Here is an 18,948-nt window from a genome sequence, read left to right on the forward strand (position 1 = left end):
GAAGAAAAAAAGACCCATGACATAGAATCTGAATAATTTCTCAGACACACACCTCACCAAATGATAGAAAAAGCAAGATGGCTCCTAACCAAATTGTCAGGCACCCCTATGAGAAGGATCTAAGTCTTCCCATCTTCATCAATGTAAGACATAACAGAAGGGATGACCTCCCTGAGACATCTCACTATACACCTGAAGTGTACCCTTCACTGGGTATTGCTGTTCCCATCCTCTTTGTTTAAGGACACAAATATGTTGGGTCAATGCTACTGGATCGTTCTTGCTGTCTTATAAAAAGGGACAAAAAAACAAATGCCATATTCCTACTGCCCAAGCTTGCTGGAACCAGCTGACTAATGGTGCATTTCAGTCTGTATATTCTTTTGTTGTAAGAACGTTAGAATTGGCTGCCCCGTAATCAGTGCTTTAAGTGGGCCAGTGTCATCCGGGGCTGAGCCTCGGCAGTCTCCAAAAAATGAGGCTGAGCCAGGGCCCTGCCGCAGCCCGCCTATCTCACCACGCTAAGGCGGGTCATTATCCCTCCATGGTCGCTGCCGCAACAGGAGATGAGCACGGCACCATGATTGAGTCAGGCAGCTGTGACTGGCAAAAGTGCCAGCCAGCCACAGCGTCGACTGGCACTTCTGCCAGTCACAGCTGCCTGCAGGAAACACACTGCAGCGTCTCCAAACTGTAACTTCCTCTCCTGACAACCCAAGAGGGGCCAGGAGACGAAGTTACAGTCCCTTTGTTGCCTGTGGGCAGAATCATGCCAGCACCATCTCCCCAGTCACTGAGGCATCTTTAACCCTGAGCAAACCTGGGGGCTGTGCGCTGTAGATTCCATCACCAAGCCCACAATTTAACCAACCCAGTTTATTTATTTATGCATTGTTTGTCGGATACATGGATCCGACAAACAATGCATAAATAAATAAACCGGGTTGTAGTCTGTTCCCGCTCTGTGCACAACGTGGTTAATTTATTTATGCATTGTTTGTTGGCTACATGTATCTGACAAACCAGGTCTCGTCAAGGAGTTAAACCAAAAGGTGCGAGAACAGAGAAAGGAACAAGGGTCTAGCGGTGAAGTAAGGTGAGGGGGTGGGCGGGAAAAGAAGAGTAAGAAGTGAGAATGAAGAAAGTAGGAGAGGTCAAGAGTGAGAAAGAAAAGTTCAGAAAAGAAGCGATGCAAAGAAGTGGACGGCGAGAGGGATATAAAAGAGGAAAGGAAACTGGGAAGGAAAGAAAATAGCAGATTGATGAAAAAGAGATAAATAGGGAAAATCTGTGGCATGTAAAGACAAAATAGGGAGGAGAACCAGAAAAGCCTAAGAAAAACAGAAAAGATTGTTAGGAAGAAAGGCGAGGAGCAAGGGGAATGAAGGAACGAAAAAAAGGGAGGAAAAAGAACGAGAGGATCTACGGAGGAGAGAAAGTTTGAGCATGGAAAATATTTGAGAGAAAAGGGCACAGGAATTACCAACGAAGTAGAAGAGCAGATTAATGATGAAAGGTTAGAGCGAAAAGGGGAGAAGCAAAGTAAGGAGAAAAGAGCGAGGTGATGGGATGGGATGTGGTAAGAAGAGAAAAAAAAATAGGAAATATTCAAATGAAATAGAGAAAAGGAAATGTGAAAAAGAGAAAATAAGGGGAGGAAAGAGGGACACAACCGAGTCGAGGGGTGCATACATTAGGGAGCAAATTATGGATAGAGACTGAAACGGGGGAAAGAAACAGAAGAAAGTGACAGAAATCTATGTTATGTAAGAAAGAATGAGAGTAATTAGGTAAGAGAAAAGGAGGAGAGGAAAGTCAAAGGTTAGAATGGAGGAGAGGGGCAAAGGAATGAGAGCAGAGGAGGAGAGGAAAGAAAAAATTGGTGTGAATAGAGAAGATGGGGAAGAGAAGGAGAAAAGGAGAGATGGAAGGTCAGGAAATATAGGGGCGAGACTGGTGAAGAGGGTTGAAGGATTGAAACAGGATAGGAAAGGAAAGACAGGGGTAAGAATGAGAGAAGGTAGAGAGGAGCCATGGAAGGAGAGGAAAGACAAGGGTGAGAAAGCTGAAGAGGGGTGACAGAATGGAAGAGAAGGAGGAGAGATGAAGAAGAGGAAATAAAGGGGTGAGATGGGTGAAGAGGGGCGAAGGATTGAAAAGAGGAAAGAAAAGACAGGATGAGAATGGAGCAGAGGTGTGAAGCAATGAGAGCAAGGAAAGAGGAAAGGCAAGAAGAAAGGGATGATAGGGAGCCTGGAGAAGAGTTAACTGATAAAAACACTTCTTGAAATAATGTAAATTGACCTAACAGCAGTCTGACCTCATACACACAGACAGACTCACCGCACAGGCACTCAAACAACGACATGCCGTTTTCTTTTTGGTTTTCCTTGAATCTTGATTGTTCCTGCAACCTTGTAAGTATCATGATAGGCTGAAGTGTTTGGTCCCACACATTTCCTCTACAGCCATCATCTCAGAAAGTGCCATCTGTTCATTCCTCTTCCGATGCGCACAGCATTCATGACACAGAGCCGCACAGCATTCATGACACAGGGCCACACCCAAGCAGGGGGATTGCTAGCAACACATTGAGAGTTGTGTTACACAGCAAAGCCATCCTCGTTCATCAAGCCCATGCTGCCACCACATTGGCCTCTAGCTCCAGTTTACCTCCACTGTGGACCTTTGATACAGTAAGTGAGTCCCATTTCCAAGGTTCTACATGGTTGCTCTTGCTGGGCTACCTGAACAACTACTTCAAAGAATGTTTTGAGGCATTTGCTGGTGTATCCGACAAACAATGCATAAATAAATAAACCTGGTCGTGCGCTGAGCAGCAACAGTTCTTCGGTCACAACGCGCTGAGCTGGAACAGTTCATGGGTCAAAAGGCCTCAACTGCATGCACAACCCGGTTTATTTATGCATTGTGTGCTGGGTGCACGGGCCGATGTATCCATTTAGTTTGTACCAAGCAGACTGTGTTGCAATATGCACTTAGTTATATAGGCCAGACCATTTTTACATGTGAGGCCACGCCCATCAAGTATTAGACCACGCCCATCATGCAAGCCACACCCCTCAAGAGGCCCCCCCTCAATTTCTTACCCCACTTAAAGCACTGCCCGCAATCCTCTCTGTGAAGAGAATTTCTCATGGACCATCAGAGTCCAAAATAAATATATTCCAAAGAAGTTCATAAATGCCTCTTATACACCAATAAAGCGCATAGTGCCTTCTACATACCGGTGAGGTGTGTAATGCAGGTTTGTAATGCAACGGCATACCAAAAAAATGTGTCCAATTAGCACCACGAACTAGTGGGTCTATTTAATAGTCCGGATTAGATGGAATTTTATTTTAGAGTTAGGTGCTGGAGTTAGGAGTACTGGAACGAGACTGTGCTGCGTTCCTGCTATCCGCTTGTTGGCCTGTGTCCCTTTAATTGAACTCCTCATCGCCTTTCAACAAAACTCACGCCGGGCGCAAAGCGCCAGCGCGACAGTTAGGCGCTGGAGTTAGGAGGAGATGTGAAGGAGGTGTCAGTGTAATATCCACCTCTGTCCCCAGGATGCGAAACCAGCAAAGGAAGCGGATCCTTTCTGAAGACACCACTGCTAACCAGTCGTCACCTGAATCCGCAACTCGACTGGAGAAAGTCGGAAGAACCACTGATGGCGTCAGCAAAGGAGAGACGGTGCTCAATCCACAGGCGAGCATGAGTGTGCTTCCACCTATGCCCTCCGCATTGCCCTTCTCTACCACCTACCCCATACCTCATGATACAACTATACTGAATGATGAGTCATGGGGCTCCAGTTTGAACATACTGCAGGACCCCGAATCATCACCAATTGGTCCTAGTTGCTCGGATAGCTTTGGTGTAGATAATTCTTAATATAGACCGCTTCCTGTAGAAGACGAACCGGAACATTCCATCCCCATCTCTGTAAATAAAAGAGAGGGATAAAAATACAGCCCCTGCACATACTCATCCCGATATCATACCCTGCGAGAATTCATCTTTAACACACGATGAGATGGTAGACTTTCCGACAAACATTCAGGGCGAATATGGACAATTTATGCTGACTCCGGACCCTTTGCCACCGCTGTGTTCACCACCTACATTGAATACGGATGAACTATGGCCAAGACAAGAATTCTCTGGTGGCATGAATAAATCAAGTCAGCAAGCGGCTCGACTCTCATTAGAGATCATTGAGATTAAAGCGCTGATGAACAATATGGAAAAAGAAAGTCAGTATTTGGCAGTCCTGTTCGGAAGAGCTCAACAAAATCACTGATACTGACAACACCACTGACCTTGACTCCTCAAGAGCAACTCTTTAATCTGGCAGACTCTGATACGATCCTCTCAGCGTTCATATCTAAAATCCAATCCCGAGTGGATTAAGAAGCAGGCCAGTCTGGGATTTGGCAATCACTGATTTTTGACCTAGCCAGAGGTGAACAAACAGATAAATCCAACTTGATGATGGCCCTCTTGGAAACCATGAAAGCCCTGAGACAGGATCAATCTGCTATGAGACCTCAGAGGATTCCTAATACAGCCACGCTTGATATGAACAGAGTGATATCCATAAAAGCTCAGCAAAACACCTGAACAGAGATGAATATGCAAACAAACGCAGATATTGACGCCTCACAGCCAACCAAACCAACAATTGAGTACAGTTGATAGCCCCTAACTACCCAAGGTCTTCTGGCCCTAGTAACAGGCACAATCTTATACAAGTTCTGCATCTCGAAATTAAATTGTTTGACCTTTTGACACTACACCTCAAACAATAACCTCACTTCCAAGACAGAATAAAAATACATCAGGCCCGTGGGCTTCAGCGATCTTGAATAAGTGAACAGATAAACAATGTTAGGCCGCCTGTTCTAGGTGAAGAAACGAAAGTGGCAAATCCACCCTTCGTGCATGTAGAGCGATACAATCAGCGGATCCTACAATCAGCGGATCCTACAACAAAGGAATCGTTTTCAATATTCCAAAAGCAACAGTTTACAGCATATCACGACTGCTGCCTCTGTAGTGCAAAATTTGAAGAAAATGAAAAACCTAACAAAGATCACTAAATCAAGATCAAATGGATCCAGAGCCCTCCTTAGAAACTTGAAACATCCGGCACCCACACCGTAAAAGTCACTGCATGACCGCAAGCCTAGACCATCGTCCGAAGTGGCATCTATCGATCAGATGGAATTGGATTGCTCTGCTACGGAGATTGAACCGGAAGAAGAGGTTAATACCACCAAGACCTTAATGGAACTATCCATCTATACGATAGATGAGGCATCGTTTAATACCCAATGACTTATGTGAAGACATCTCTGATACAGATTTTGAAACATCTATCCATGAGACAGAACCTTTATAATGAAATCCTCCATCTTATGATATCCTAGCTGCATCTCGAGGCAAACATTTTTCAACAGTGACACAGAAAAAAGCTCATTCATTAATTCCCACTGATAGTAGGGTGTAGAGAACCGAGCATGATGTTCTAGAACCTGGAACTCGATATAAGATGCCGGAATTTGAGTACTTCACGTGTGTCTCACGCCAAAACACAGTAACGATAGAAAGGGTCTCTAAAGCAGCAGATGGGCTGATTTTAAATTGAATAAATATCATGAAACTTCTGCATGCCGTCCGTATGCTTCAATCGATCGGCTCTAAAGACATCAAGATAGTGCAATTCATTGAAGAAGAACAAACAATAGGGTCAGTCTGCACTTAACATCAGAGGAAATCCTCTCTAAAATCATAGAACATTGTGATACATTCTTGTCTCTTGGATTCGACATAGCTATATCTGCCCCAAATAAGAGCAAAAAAGAGGCAAATCATGGTCACTTTAAAGACATGATAATTAACCTTGACACTCGAGACGGAAAGAAGAGGAGTATTAAACCAACGAAACCTGGAAAGATCAAACGATCGATCTGCAACTAGTCCCACAACGTCTCGACTGCGAGTACAGCAACGTCATTAGCAAATATCAACAAGCGCTTTAGTGCCATGGAAACTGTTCGTGGAATACAAGAGTATTTGCACATCATTTTGATGAAGACAACTCAGCACTCTGTACCCACGATATAATCTGCCTTCAAGAGACGTGGCTAGGCTCACAACCTCTCTGTGATGGCTACACTGTCATCTTAAATCCAGCCATAGCCCGAACAGTAGGTCGCCCCTCAGCAGGGCTCTTGACCCTAATAAAAATTGGGAGTGATATCAAGGTTGAAGAAAATATCATACAGAATCCCTTTATTCAGATCACTGTGATTAAGACCCTACGGTACCATGTTGCAGCCGCAGAATACATACCAATCTTTAATATATATTGGAACCCCCCGGCGGTGAACGATAGCGTCTTTATTGATACCATCATCCAAACCATTGATGACTTAAATGATTGCTACCGCACAATCAACTTCATTATATGTGGAGACCTGAATTTACATCGGTTCAAAATGCCAGGAGTCCCAATTGTGGACAGAGATCTTCCTCAGAAGGCGATTGCATTGCAAAAAGAGCTGAAGGCGCGTTCCATCTTCCTAATGAACGGACAGATAAAAGGTGATATACCCCTTATTCCGACCTGGCATGGTGGCAAGACACAAGCGTTCTTGGACTACATCTTCGTTTCGGCAGGCTTATTACCAGACTTAGACAGACTGCAAATTAACAATACTACAAAAAGTGATCATAGGATATCATCTCTTTCCTGGAAACTACCTCAAGAGAGAAGTCCTTTGATAAACCTCCCTACATTGCGATTAAACAATGGTCTCCCTAGACTACGAATAGAATCCCGAGATGCCCAATCTATATCGTCTACTTTTCTTAAGAGTGCAGAATCTGGCCAAGAACAATTCAACTGTGATTGGATTCTCACTCCTTTTAGACGGGCAAAGAAGATCTCTCCAATTATGGATGTCAACTATGATCACACATACCACTGTGATCTGGTTGAAAAAAAGGGAGCAGAAACGCAAAGACCTCAGGAAAACACCAATTCTACCCCTAGATCAGCGAGCGAATGAGCAGAGGAAAATTAAGCACAGCTATAGAAACTAGTTATTGATGACTAAAGCTGCCCGCTACCAACATGATGCAGAATGTATGCTTTTAGCTCTGGAAAATCGTACATCGTATGCATTATGGACTTTGCTGAACGGGAAATCCAACCAAGCAATGTATCTAATCTCTGAAGTCCCTGAAACAACGTGGGAGAACCATTTCTCACTAGTCTTCACCAAAGCCTGACCCAAGAAAAACGAGGCAAAAATTCGAATTTTCAGGCACCTATTAAATCTTCTAAGGTACAGTTGCCTACTCAAAGATTAAATCTATTTTACGTGGGATAGAGAGACGATTGCCATGCAAATTAAACATCTGAATGCCTCCCGTACCCCTGGCCCTGACGGCCTATCCAACCATCACCTCAAAACCAACCCAGAAGCATGGGGCGAGTGCTGTCATGCTATGTTTAAAGTGATCTGTGACCAAAAACAAGTGCCAGATACATGGAAACCTGCGATCCTAATCCCCATTTACAAACAAGGGGATAGATCCCTACCTTCAAACTATAGGCCCATCAACCTATTAGATCCGCTGGGGAAGCTTTTTCTAGGACTGTTGCTCAAATCTAACTCGCTGGAGGAAAGTGTTGCAGGGAGGAGACCCCAAACAAACAGGATTTGTCAAGGAGGTGGGCACCAACGTTAATCTATTCATCTTGAATCTTCTCAAGCTTGAGGCCATTAAGACAAGGACCAATCTCCATCTGAATTTCATAGACCTAAAACAGGCCTTTGACTCTGTGGACCGAGATATCCCATGGGATAAATTACAACAATGGGATTGGCCCGAAGATACATTGTCAGCCTTCAAAACACTTTGTTACTAGCCCTTTCGCCGACGTGTTGTAATAAAGAAAATAGACACAGCAAGAGGCCTGAAACCAGGCCGTCCTTGCGCAGCAACACATTTCACCCTCTATATCAGACATTGCAACATCACAAGAAGATTCCCGACCATATTGAATGGCATCCCTGTTCCATGGCTGATCTATGCAGATGATTTGGTTCTGCTGGAAAAAACCCAGATCGGTCTACAGAGACGGCTAGATGGATTTGCAGCCTACGTGGAATCCAACAACCTGACGATTAACACCGACAAATCACAGGTTATGACCTTCTCTGCTATGCAAGGCTGGAAACGGAAAAAGCTTTCAGTGTACCTACAATCATTCTCACCCAGGTCCAGACATATGAATATCTAGGAATTCATTTCCACTCTAGCATCTGTGAACGAGACTGGGAGAAGATCCTCCGAGCTAAAACACTATCGCTAGCTCGTCAACGATTTATATTACACACAAAAATACAGCCAATTCTCCATGTGACCATTACAAACCTTTTACAGACAGAAAGTGATTCCCATACTATTCTATGGAGCAGAGACGATTCTAAATCTACCTCATCACATACGGGATAGATTGGAAGGCCTATTTTGGCGAAAGGTGCTGGTTCTACCAAGCTTGTTTGCAATACTTAGGATACGTTTCGAAATAGGTCTACAATCCATACAGTCACAAGTTTTATGGAAATCATTGGACTTATACCGGAAAACAGTTGATGATGATTTTCCTGCTATCGATATTTTGAGGACACATCTACCTACCTCAAATAATTTTATGCTGAACAAATGGAAGACCATCTGTACAGGATGGATTCATGAATTGGAGACATCATTAGATACACTGAACCAAAACCCACTGTACCAAAACTCACTTGTAGTAAAGAAAGAAATCCAAAATGAAGATTGGATACAGACTCAGAACCAGAACAATCACTTTATCAGATGTCCATCAATTGCCCGGATGAAGCCCGAAAATGGAATCAACTTCCTCCATACTTTTACCTTTTCCCCTCTGTAAAGCTACGTGATTTGTTCCTACGACTAAGGCTCAACTTACTCCCTACACGCAACGTTTTGGGCCAAATGAAACAACGGGGAGGCTTACCAAACACCTGTCGTTTCTGCCACAGCAATCAACAGGTTGAACCACTACACACCACGTGATGATGAAATGTGAAGCCCTGACTGAAATAAAACACATATACACTGAGCGTCTATCTCGAATCAGTACCGTGCTCACCCCTGACAAGCAACGGAATTCCACACTGTTGGGCAAAGAAAAAAAAAAAACAGATTTTTTGCAGAACTGCAGTTCTGGATTGAACTTTAGAAATGCAGGGGCTAGTACAGAACAGTAGAGTTCTTTGATATCATTGCCTGGCTTGCATGCTTATCTATTGCCTCTCCCAATTTTTTCATGGATTTTTGCTTTTTCCCCTTTTCTTTCGTGAAGATTATCAAAATGAAAATGTTTGTAAAAAACTAAACTCAATAAATACATTTTTAAAAAATAAATAAATAATGGAATGTTGGATGAGTACTGTAACTCGCAAGCTGGTGATCATCACAAACCCGGTAGGATAAACACTACAAACAAACAATGACAATGTGATTCGCGCATGAAAGTGCAAAATCACCCTAAAAAACAAGGCAAGATACCACATGCCAACAAAAGGCTTCACAAACTGATTTTAAGAGTGATGCCTCATCACATTTTTAATATATGAAGTGAGTTAATTTGTACCAATTAAAAATCATCCAATATATAAATAAATAGCATATGCCAGTAATGTGCAGAGTGCCTCTATATACCAGTAAAGGGCACAGTGCCTCTACATACCAGTAAGATGTATAATGCATTGGCATGCCAATAAAGTGCGTAGTGCCATTTAGAGACAATAACTTACAAAGATTTGAACCAAAGAAGTCCAATTAGCCGTCCAAACTAATGGGTACATTTAGTAGCCCAGATTAGATGGAATTTTAAATAAAGTACAGTAACTCGGAAGTGGGTAGGCAAACTCTGTGGGATAAACACTACATATACAGAATAACATTGTTAAAATTCACACATGAAAAAACAAAATGACCCTAAAAAAACAAAAAGCAGAATACCATATACTACATAGGCTTAGCGAATGGTCAATAACAATCAAAATTATGAAATGGTCCGAAAGAGAAATTCATTTCAAAATGGCTGAACGCAGCAAAATACACCTTCAAAAACTTCTAAAAGTGCAAAGTAAACCTGACAAACACGCATAGTAGGTGGATATAACACAAACAGAAAGCCCCCTCATTGTACACTGAAGATTGTTATCAATCTCTGCAGGGAGCACTTTATATGAATCTTTCATGCCACATAGTGAGAAACCCAAAGTACTGAAGTGGCTATAAGAATACATGACTGCCTTCGCTCGTATTGAGGACAATAGGGATTTTGCAATTCAACCATGTATTCAATCTGGCCTCTATTCTGCGAAGAACAAGCTCGCTGTTAACTTTGCGAGGATGTGGTTTCACTTGAGCAAATCCAATCCTTTTTTAACAGGGATCTATCTTGATTGTGAAATTCTGCAAAATGCATGGCCACTGGGTTTTTCTCGTCTTGTGACTGAATGGCTTGTAGATGTTCAAGGATACGTATTTTGAATTTTCTTTTGGTGCTTCCAACATATCATTTCTCACTGGGGCAGATCATTTCATACAACACAAAGTCCGAGTTGCACTCAATCAATGAATTGGATGTATCCAGTTGATACCAATGACCTTGCGGTAACTGCTCTTAACCTGTGGACAAATAATACATGAACCACAAGGAAAGAAAACGCTCTGCTGCTGGAGCCAACTGAGCTGTTTCATGGTTTCAAGATGACTGCGCGTAACCAGATCACAATACTTTTACCAGGTCTATAGGTAATTTAGGCTCTGGAATCGAGTGCTGCTTTCAAATCTGTATCTTTGAACTGTATATGCCAATAATTGTATGGATCTCCTTAGCTTGTAGACTAAGATGTAATAAGTCTAATAGTACCGAACTTCATAGTAGCATCATGGCCTAACTGTACTTGATCATATGTGGAGGTCCTGCTAACGTGTTAAAATAAAATACACATAAAAAAAGGGGGAAGTAATGCCTCTTCCGATAATGTGCCTTGCTTAACCAGAGGAATGCAACCTGATTGAGCAGGGCAACAATGCAACAGGAACACTTTGCATTCTTCTGGTTACATCACCCCACACTGTCTTACATCACATGGCCTGACCTTGGAGGCCTGTATGTAAGCCAATGCTAGAAGAAGAGCGTTAAAGAACTAGTGGCCCCAAGTTCCAAATTTCGAAAACCCTTACACCTCCATCCTGCAGTGATCATCCCCTATATAATGTGCCTCAACAAAGCAGCCAGACCGCTTGGCAGAACAGGGTACCCTTCTTAATGGCTGGTTGGCGACAAAAGTCAACCTCCATGTTCTAGGAAAGGGTCACTTCATAGGACACCATTGAACGGGGAAATTAAAGCATGGGTGGGGAAAAAAGAAGCCTTCATACCGATGAGAAAATATCCAATCATAAACATGTTCCAACAACACACACCACAGAGTTCCCCAATTCTAGGAGTCAAGAGTCATGTGCTGCAATATGGGGTTCATAAATAAGTATGGGACAGCCGACAGTACACCTCAGTTTACTGGGTTTGCCAGGAATAAAATATGGTATCCAAGCACCCCAGCTTTCATCCCCTCATGCTCACAACGAGCAGGGACACCGATGATTGCTGCCTTCCCAAGTCAAGATTTGTTTATTGGTCACTTCACTGCCCCATTTATGGTTACTGCAGATCATCCACCAAAAACTATGCCACACGACACACCTGCAGGTCCCAGAGCGATCTGCTTATTAAGAAGGGGCAATTAATACGGGGAAATAAATTGTCCTGTAGTGTATACACCATCACCAGGATGCCTGGAGTAGCAACATATAAAATTGATATTTGGCCTTACATAGCTTTACATGATGTAAAAATGTATGCTATGTCAACAAACCGAATCCTGTGCAGTACCAACTCCCACATCACATATTCTCTTATCTGAGCCCAGGTGTGGCGAGATTCTCTGACCAGGGCTTGTAGCCACCATGCCATCCACAGTGCCTACTTTAACCTCGGGACTGCATGGTGAACTTCTTCCCCCTCATCCAGCAAGGGCCCCAGGGGGGTCCCACCCTCTCACACACCCGCTTGCCCAGCAGTGCAGGTTTATCAAGGAAAGTAAGTAATTTAAAGGTGTCTCTCAAAGCCCAGCAGCGACTACATGATCGAGAAGTGAATCATTGCAGCATGCAGCTCAGCTACACATTACAATCCTAAACTGCAAGGCAGGTTCATTTTGAACTGTGTGATACAAGGGTTGTTTTTACCTGCTGATGAAGGGACGGGCACAAAAAGACAATTAAAAGGGTGTAGGAAATGGAGGATGGACCATCAAAAGTACTGGGACGAGACAGGAAAATGCAGAAATTACCTGCTTTTTTCAAAGCAAGTCACTCCGCCCAATAGGAAGCAGCCACATGGATTTTGTAATGGAAAGTGGTCTAGTATAGCGCATCGCTGCAATTTTGATACTCAAACCTGTTGTGTCAAAGTGGCGGAAAACCCAGGGGTGCGTTGGGTTGGATCCTGCGAAGGCTACAGTCAAACATGTAGAAAAGAGCCATCCAGCCAGTATGAAAGGACAGGGTGTAGCAAGAAAAGGTGGTAACTAAAAGGATAGATGTAAGCTCTATTTCCTGTAACACGTTCATAAATCACAAACCTTCTTCATTCGGAGTTGCAAACAGCCACGGGAAAAACATCGAAGCAGTTGGCACTTAGGACAACAGGGGAGAAAGATATTCTAGTCTGCAAAAGCACCTACCTCTTCATCAAAACATACCAGACCTTGATAATAAAAAAAAACTGCGTTACAGTACTTCAAATGTTTAGATGAGCTTTATACAAGATAAAATCACGAAACCATCTCGAACCTTATTCGCATGAAAACGTTTTGGAAAATTGAGCTAGAGAAACTCTTTCAGTGGAAAAAAAAAAAACCTCAAAACGGTGGCAACAGGTTTCGTTAACGAATCTCCGTACTCCGCCCCCAAACTAGGGAACTGGATTGGTTAAAACATTAACACTGTTCGGAGCAGAAAATAGAGCAGTCACCGAGACGTTACACGCGCACACCCTGTCACGTGTAATTATGTATCAAGGGATGATGGCACAAACAGGCAGCCCTTACGCATGCACGTTTTTACTTAAGATACACATTTAAAGTGCTGAAACTGCCTATTTCAGCCCCTTTTAACAGTGCGTTACCTACACGTGAGAGCATGGTGGTCTTACTTTAAAAACATTCAAGAAAATGGGTGCCAAATATTAAAACCAATGTACTCAAACTCGTGGTGCATAAACACACTGTGAAATCGAAAACATTCACACAAGAAGAAAAAGGGCAATTTACGTTTACATTCTACATGTTTAAATGTGTAAATACAATGAAAACCCACACCAGAAGTAAGGTTTCTTCGATCTAGTTTTTGCTACAAACACGCATCCCCACCCCAAGCCTCCGTTTCGTTACTTTCCTCGTCAGTAAAGAGAACAAGTTAAACTTGTATACACATTGCAGCCGTGGAAAGTGGAGTCAAATATTCTAGAGGGAATGTCAAAAAAGCTGCCACAACCATATTAAACTATATTAATATATCCTATTGCGAAAGTTAAAAAGTGGAATGGGTAAACCATCGACAAAGCAAATAGTTTCAGATCAGATATTAAAAATTCTTTTTCCACTAAAACTTCTATACCACAATACTTATAGATTATTGATTTTCGACATCCCTTATCCTTCTGCACAGTAGTCTTCTGTAGGCCTGAAAACTACCCTTTTTAGTTTGGGCTGTTAGGTGACACTGCAAGAGCTAAATATAAAGTCGAAACTATTGGCATGGGAAGGAAATATATAGGGAGGATGGGAAATGAGGGACACGCTGCCTTCTGGCTCTGTTCATACTGATGTCAGCCATCCTTGAGGAGTTTTGCCACTCAGTCGATTCCCATCAGGGGAAGGGGAAGCCAGGACATCAAAAATATCACGGCATGTTATCAGTGTTTGAGCGCCACTTTATCTTCTCCTCTGTGCAGAGGCGTGGGCAGGGCCTGAGTAGAAAAGGCCCACCAAAAATGTGTAAATGCCCACTCAGCAGCGCAGTGTGGTCATTTACAGATGTTAATGTCACTGTGGTGGGCGCAACTACATTAGCTTAAGGCCCCACTTGTTGGACAATCCAATCATGGCTACGCCATACGCCATGCTAAGCATTCACAACCACGCTATTTGCCCCACTGCTCCACAGCCCTGTGATCATTTAAAACGATTACACAAAGCCACTTACCAGTTTGGTGCTGGTCAGAAGTACCCATCTGTCTATGAATTTAACTCCACTTGACATGAACCCTCACCCACTAGGCCACTCATTATTTCTCAAACCACATTTCATGTTAGCAAGCCATCTGATGCACTGCCTTCTGCTGTAGTTTGCAGCACGGTCTCTTAAGAATTCACCAGACTGCTGATAGCAAGGGAAATTAACCAGCCCATCCTTCTAGGAATGCAAAAGAACCCATCACGGGGTATTCAACATCTACTACTGAATCAGTACTTGTGAGTGCTGGAGATGGACAAACTGTACTTCGAGGGCCAGGGGATTGGGGGGGATTTATACACTTCCTGTGAAGTGGAAGTGGCCGGGGTATTGAGGGTGAGGCATGCAGCCCCAGCCCAGGCAGTGGCTGACCTACTCAAGGGACTGAACTGAATCAAGAGCAGCTTGGGCACCTGCAGGAGGGACCGAGTCACAATGCTGGAAATTGACAAAAATGTCTCCTCCTCAACTCCCTTGTGTGGGGAGTGGATTGGGGCCAGATTGTCAGTGGGGTGGGTGGGAACCGGGGGCAGAGCTAAGTGATGTGCATGCCCTAAATATAGGATGCTGGCTGCTTTACATAAAAATAAAGTGCATTTTCGGAAACTAAGAATGACACCACGTGTCTACACAGAACAGCGCTATAGCAAGACAGTTTTTGCCGGAGCACAGCTCCGTCTTGTTCCGGCCCAATTTCTCCCGTGCCAGGTCATGGAGTGACAATCGAGTGTCCCTCAGCATGCTCCCAAGTGATATTTGCATTCAGTATGCATACTGTAAATCAATATCTCTGGGGTTTGTAAATGAATCCCCCTCACCTAGTATATAAACAATGCAATTGGTGAGCAAACCAAATCACATGAAGAAAGGGAGTGGGACAGACAGCACCAATTTGGTTTCCTGGCGATTTGCATAAAAGCAAATGGCATTTTCGTAAAACAAAAGAATTACCAAAGAATTATATATTTGAAATACATATGCAACAGTGATTCAAGCATAAAAGCTTTTGGAACAAGTAATCAACAGTGGGGTATCTGCTCATTTCATTTGTGACAACACTAGTCCACACAGCAACATGTCTGTAAATCCCTAGCCATATATACTCATTAGGGCAGTCTACATTTGCGGATGTGAGGCTTGGTCTGTCCTGCTTGAGCGTAAAACGTGCATTGCCCTAAAAGTTTTGCAGAACTTGTAAATAAAATCACTCAGTACTCATTGCTTGCCACAAGTCTCCTGAAGCGCACCACACGACCGTTACACTGGACAAATCACTGGGGCTGCTTAGGGGTGACAGAAGGAGCCCCGGCCGCACCCCCTCACACAACATGGGAGAATTTGACCTGTATAGAGCGGCAAACATTTTTTCCTAGAGTCCGACGATACACGCTCTAATCATCACTTCAAAAACTGCACTAACACACATACACAAACACTTCGCACCAGACTATAATCACAAAACATCAAACCATATCCAAGCCCCCTACCCGGTGAACATTATTCCAAATGCTCTAACCACTTGCACACTTCACATGTTGCCTTCGACCATTAACTTTCCATCTAGTACCTATTGATCCAACAATATCAACGCTGTCCAACAACCATACTCACAACTTCTTTACCCCAGCTCATCATCTCACACAATACCTTCAGATCTGGTCACAATACCTATAAACAGATCTGCAATCTTGATCTATTGCCTTTTAGTCCAAACACTAATGACAACGCCCCTACCAAACGGAAATCACCTGAAACCCTCCAAACAAACCTACAATGCCCCACGATGACCAACAAGCTATAACCTAAATAGCTTTTGTCTAGAATCCCATAAGGGCCAACAAAAAATCCCACATCAAAGAGGCTGAAAAACAAAAACCGGAAGACTTACAAACTACAGTACCATTTGAACATCATTCTCAAATGGCTCTAAACGTACAAGAAGGAATACAACTCCAGAATCCATCTTCACTATGTGGAACAACCAAGTTGGGCAGTAGGCTTTCCCCAAAGTCTCACTACATGGGGTTGTGCAGAAAAGATTCAACCAAACGTCAGTTGTTGGGGGTGCAAGACCACAGTCTTACTACACTGTAGGTCCGTGATCAGACACCAGACTCAAAATGCATCTACACCAGGAGCATGGGGGCACAACCATCAGAGTATAAATACCCTGAGGGTACCACACTCCAGAACCTCAACGCACTAGAAGATGGACTATGCGGAAAGGGGGAGGGGAGTCACACGTTCCTCACCAGAGCAGCAGGCAGAGGAGCAGCACAGCGCCAGGGGGCCTCCTCATCTTCTCTGGAGCCAATGGGGGCGCTGCATCCTGAGGCCTGGGAGAGTTGGCCCTGCCGAGTGTTGTGTCTTGTAGAATATGGAATAAAGAAAGAATAGAATTAGAATGGGTATGAAGGAAATAGAGTGAGGAACGGGCGGTTAATATGGAACAATAAAGGAGTATAAATGTGTAACTGGTCTGTCCGTATTAGTCAAGATATTTATATTATATTATGAAGAGATATAGCATTGGGGACGAGGAGGGGATACTAATCCATGCGTGTGAAGAGACTTGGAAGAGAGGACTGGTCGGGAAAGAAAGGAACAGGAGATACTGGAACAGTGAAAAAAGATATGAGTAATGATCTGAGGCGGTCACAAAAAGAAAACTGAAAAAAACAAGAGAATAAACAATCAAAGGAGACCCCGGACTGATAACTAAAGTAAAAAAAATGAACCGAAGCAAATAGAGAGCAACTGCAACCCGGATGCGAGTGTGAGTGGAAGTGACAGAAAGACATAAACAGAGATACAAAGATATAATCGGTAAGAAGCGCTGCGTAGCATACTGTGTGAGTGGCGACAAGATGAAAAGTGATATTGCTTTTGACACACAATGTTTAGATGTTAAAGTACATTAGCAACAACAAATGCTGCGTGGAAAGGGCATTGCAGACAGTATGGTGATTAGATGTGTGACGCGGCAGACATCGCATATGAACAGTAGCACAGTGTAACATTGAAAGGATAACATGCAGCCATAAAGTAATGCGAACAAGACGGAAATAAGGACATTAATCAAGAAGAAAAAACAAGCATTTTTTGAAATGGCGTAACTAAACAGACTTACCTAAAGGGTAGCGACTAGTTCCCATCCGAGAAAAGGACCATAGCAACGGCCCGCCCACTCTTCATCACGTGGTCTGTGATGTCATCCCTGTGATTTCCGTCGGAGCAATGAAGCGGTTCCGGGGCACTTTCTTGCTGTGGATGATCATGCCACGGGATTCGGGAAGCAGGAAGGTTGTGCTGCGGCTGCCGGTGCATTCAGGCTGCGGCTGCTGGTGCAAGTGCACTAAATGCCTTTGCCTTGTAGTGGGCATTTTATTTTGAATACGGGAACGTTTCTATGAGATCCTGGAGCGTCGTACTTCGTCTTGTCTGGGCAAGGCTCAGGCTGCAGAAGTGACTGCAAATACAATTAGCATTTTCTTAAGAGATACCGTGAACGTTACTGCAAACCACCAGATTTCCATAGGGAAGCGGGAAATTACATTTATTTTAAAAATCACGTTCTTCTGTTCAACATGAAAGGTATGGAGGGCTAAGAAAAGGAACAGGGAGACAGTGGATGGTGGTGTTTAACTGATCAAAGGGGACTAATAGAGTAATTTAATCTTTCATGAGGGTGTGTTTAGGATGGGTGGTTTTAGAGGGGTCGACTGCGGCTGAGCATCTGTTGCAAGGGGAAGGGGCATCTTGCTATGGATGGAGGATGGGGCATTATGGTATTGGTCTAGACTAGAGGGAGGGATGGGGCATCTTGGTGGGGTCTGAATGGATGGAGAGGGGGACATTGGTGTGGGTCTGGTGGGATGGGGCACATTGGTGTGGGTCTGGAGGGAGGGATAGTAACAGTGGTGTGGGTCTGAGCGGAGGGATAGGGACAGTGGTGTGGGCTTGGGGGGAGGTTTGGGGTACATTGGTGTGGGTCTAGGAGAGGGATGGGCACAGTGGGTCTGGAGGGTGGCATGGGTCATCTAGGTGTGGGTTGGGAGGGTAGGATGGCATATTGGTTTGGCTCTGGAGGGAGGGGGTAGGGGCACATTTTTGTGGGTTTGATGGGAGGGATGGGGCATAGTGGGACTGGACGGCGGCATGGGTTATCTAGGTGTGGGTTGGGATGGCATATTGGTGTGGCTCTGGAGGGAGATGGTGGGGGCACATTGGTTTGGGCTTGATGGGAGGGATGGGGCACAGTGGGTCTGGAGGGAGAGATAGGGACACAGTGGTGCAGGTCTGGAGCGAGGGATATGGACACAGTGGTGCGTGTCTGGAGGGAGGCATGGGGACACAGTGGTGTGGGTCTGGAGAGAGGCATAGGGACACTGGTGTGGGTATGGAGCGAGGGATAGGGACACAGTGGTGTGGGTCTGGGGACAGGGATGGTTGGGGTGCAGTGGTGTGGGTCTGGAGAGTGGGAGGGTTGGGGCACAGTCGTGTGGATCTGGGGACATGGAG

The 18,948-nt window shown here is 44.1% G+C and overlaps 1 protein-coding gene across 5 annotated transcripts in view; it reads right to left on the reverse strand.

The window, feature by feature from the left end:
* SUCO (SUN domain containing ossification factor) overlaps window positions 1-17,644 on the reverse strand; it is a 1,613,753-nt gene extending 1,596,109 nt beyond the window's left edge. For all 5 annotated transcript variants that reach the window (XM_069641200.1, XM_069641197.1, XM_069641195.1 and 2 more), the window contains exons 1-2: window positions 17,558-17,644; window positions 16,680-16,794 (exon numbers count right to left, since the gene is read on the reverse strand). In XM_069641200.1, the coding sequence (XP_069497301.1) occupies window positions 16,680-16,794; window positions 17,558-17,582 (140 nt within the window). In that variant the 5' untranslated portion in view covers window positions 17,583-17,644. The remainder of the gene's footprint in view (window positions 1-16,679; window positions 16,795-17,557) is intronic.
* Window positions 17,645-18,948: the final 1,304 nt, after the last annotated feature.

Source organism: Ambystoma mexicanum, chromosome 1q, assembly GCF_040938575.1.
Source record: "Ambystoma mexicanum isolate Mex_15411 chromosome 1q, UKY_AmexF1_1, whole genome shotgun sequence".
NCBI lineage: Eukaryota > Metazoa > Chordata > Amphibia > Caudata > Ambystomatidae > Ambystoma > Ambystoma mexicanum.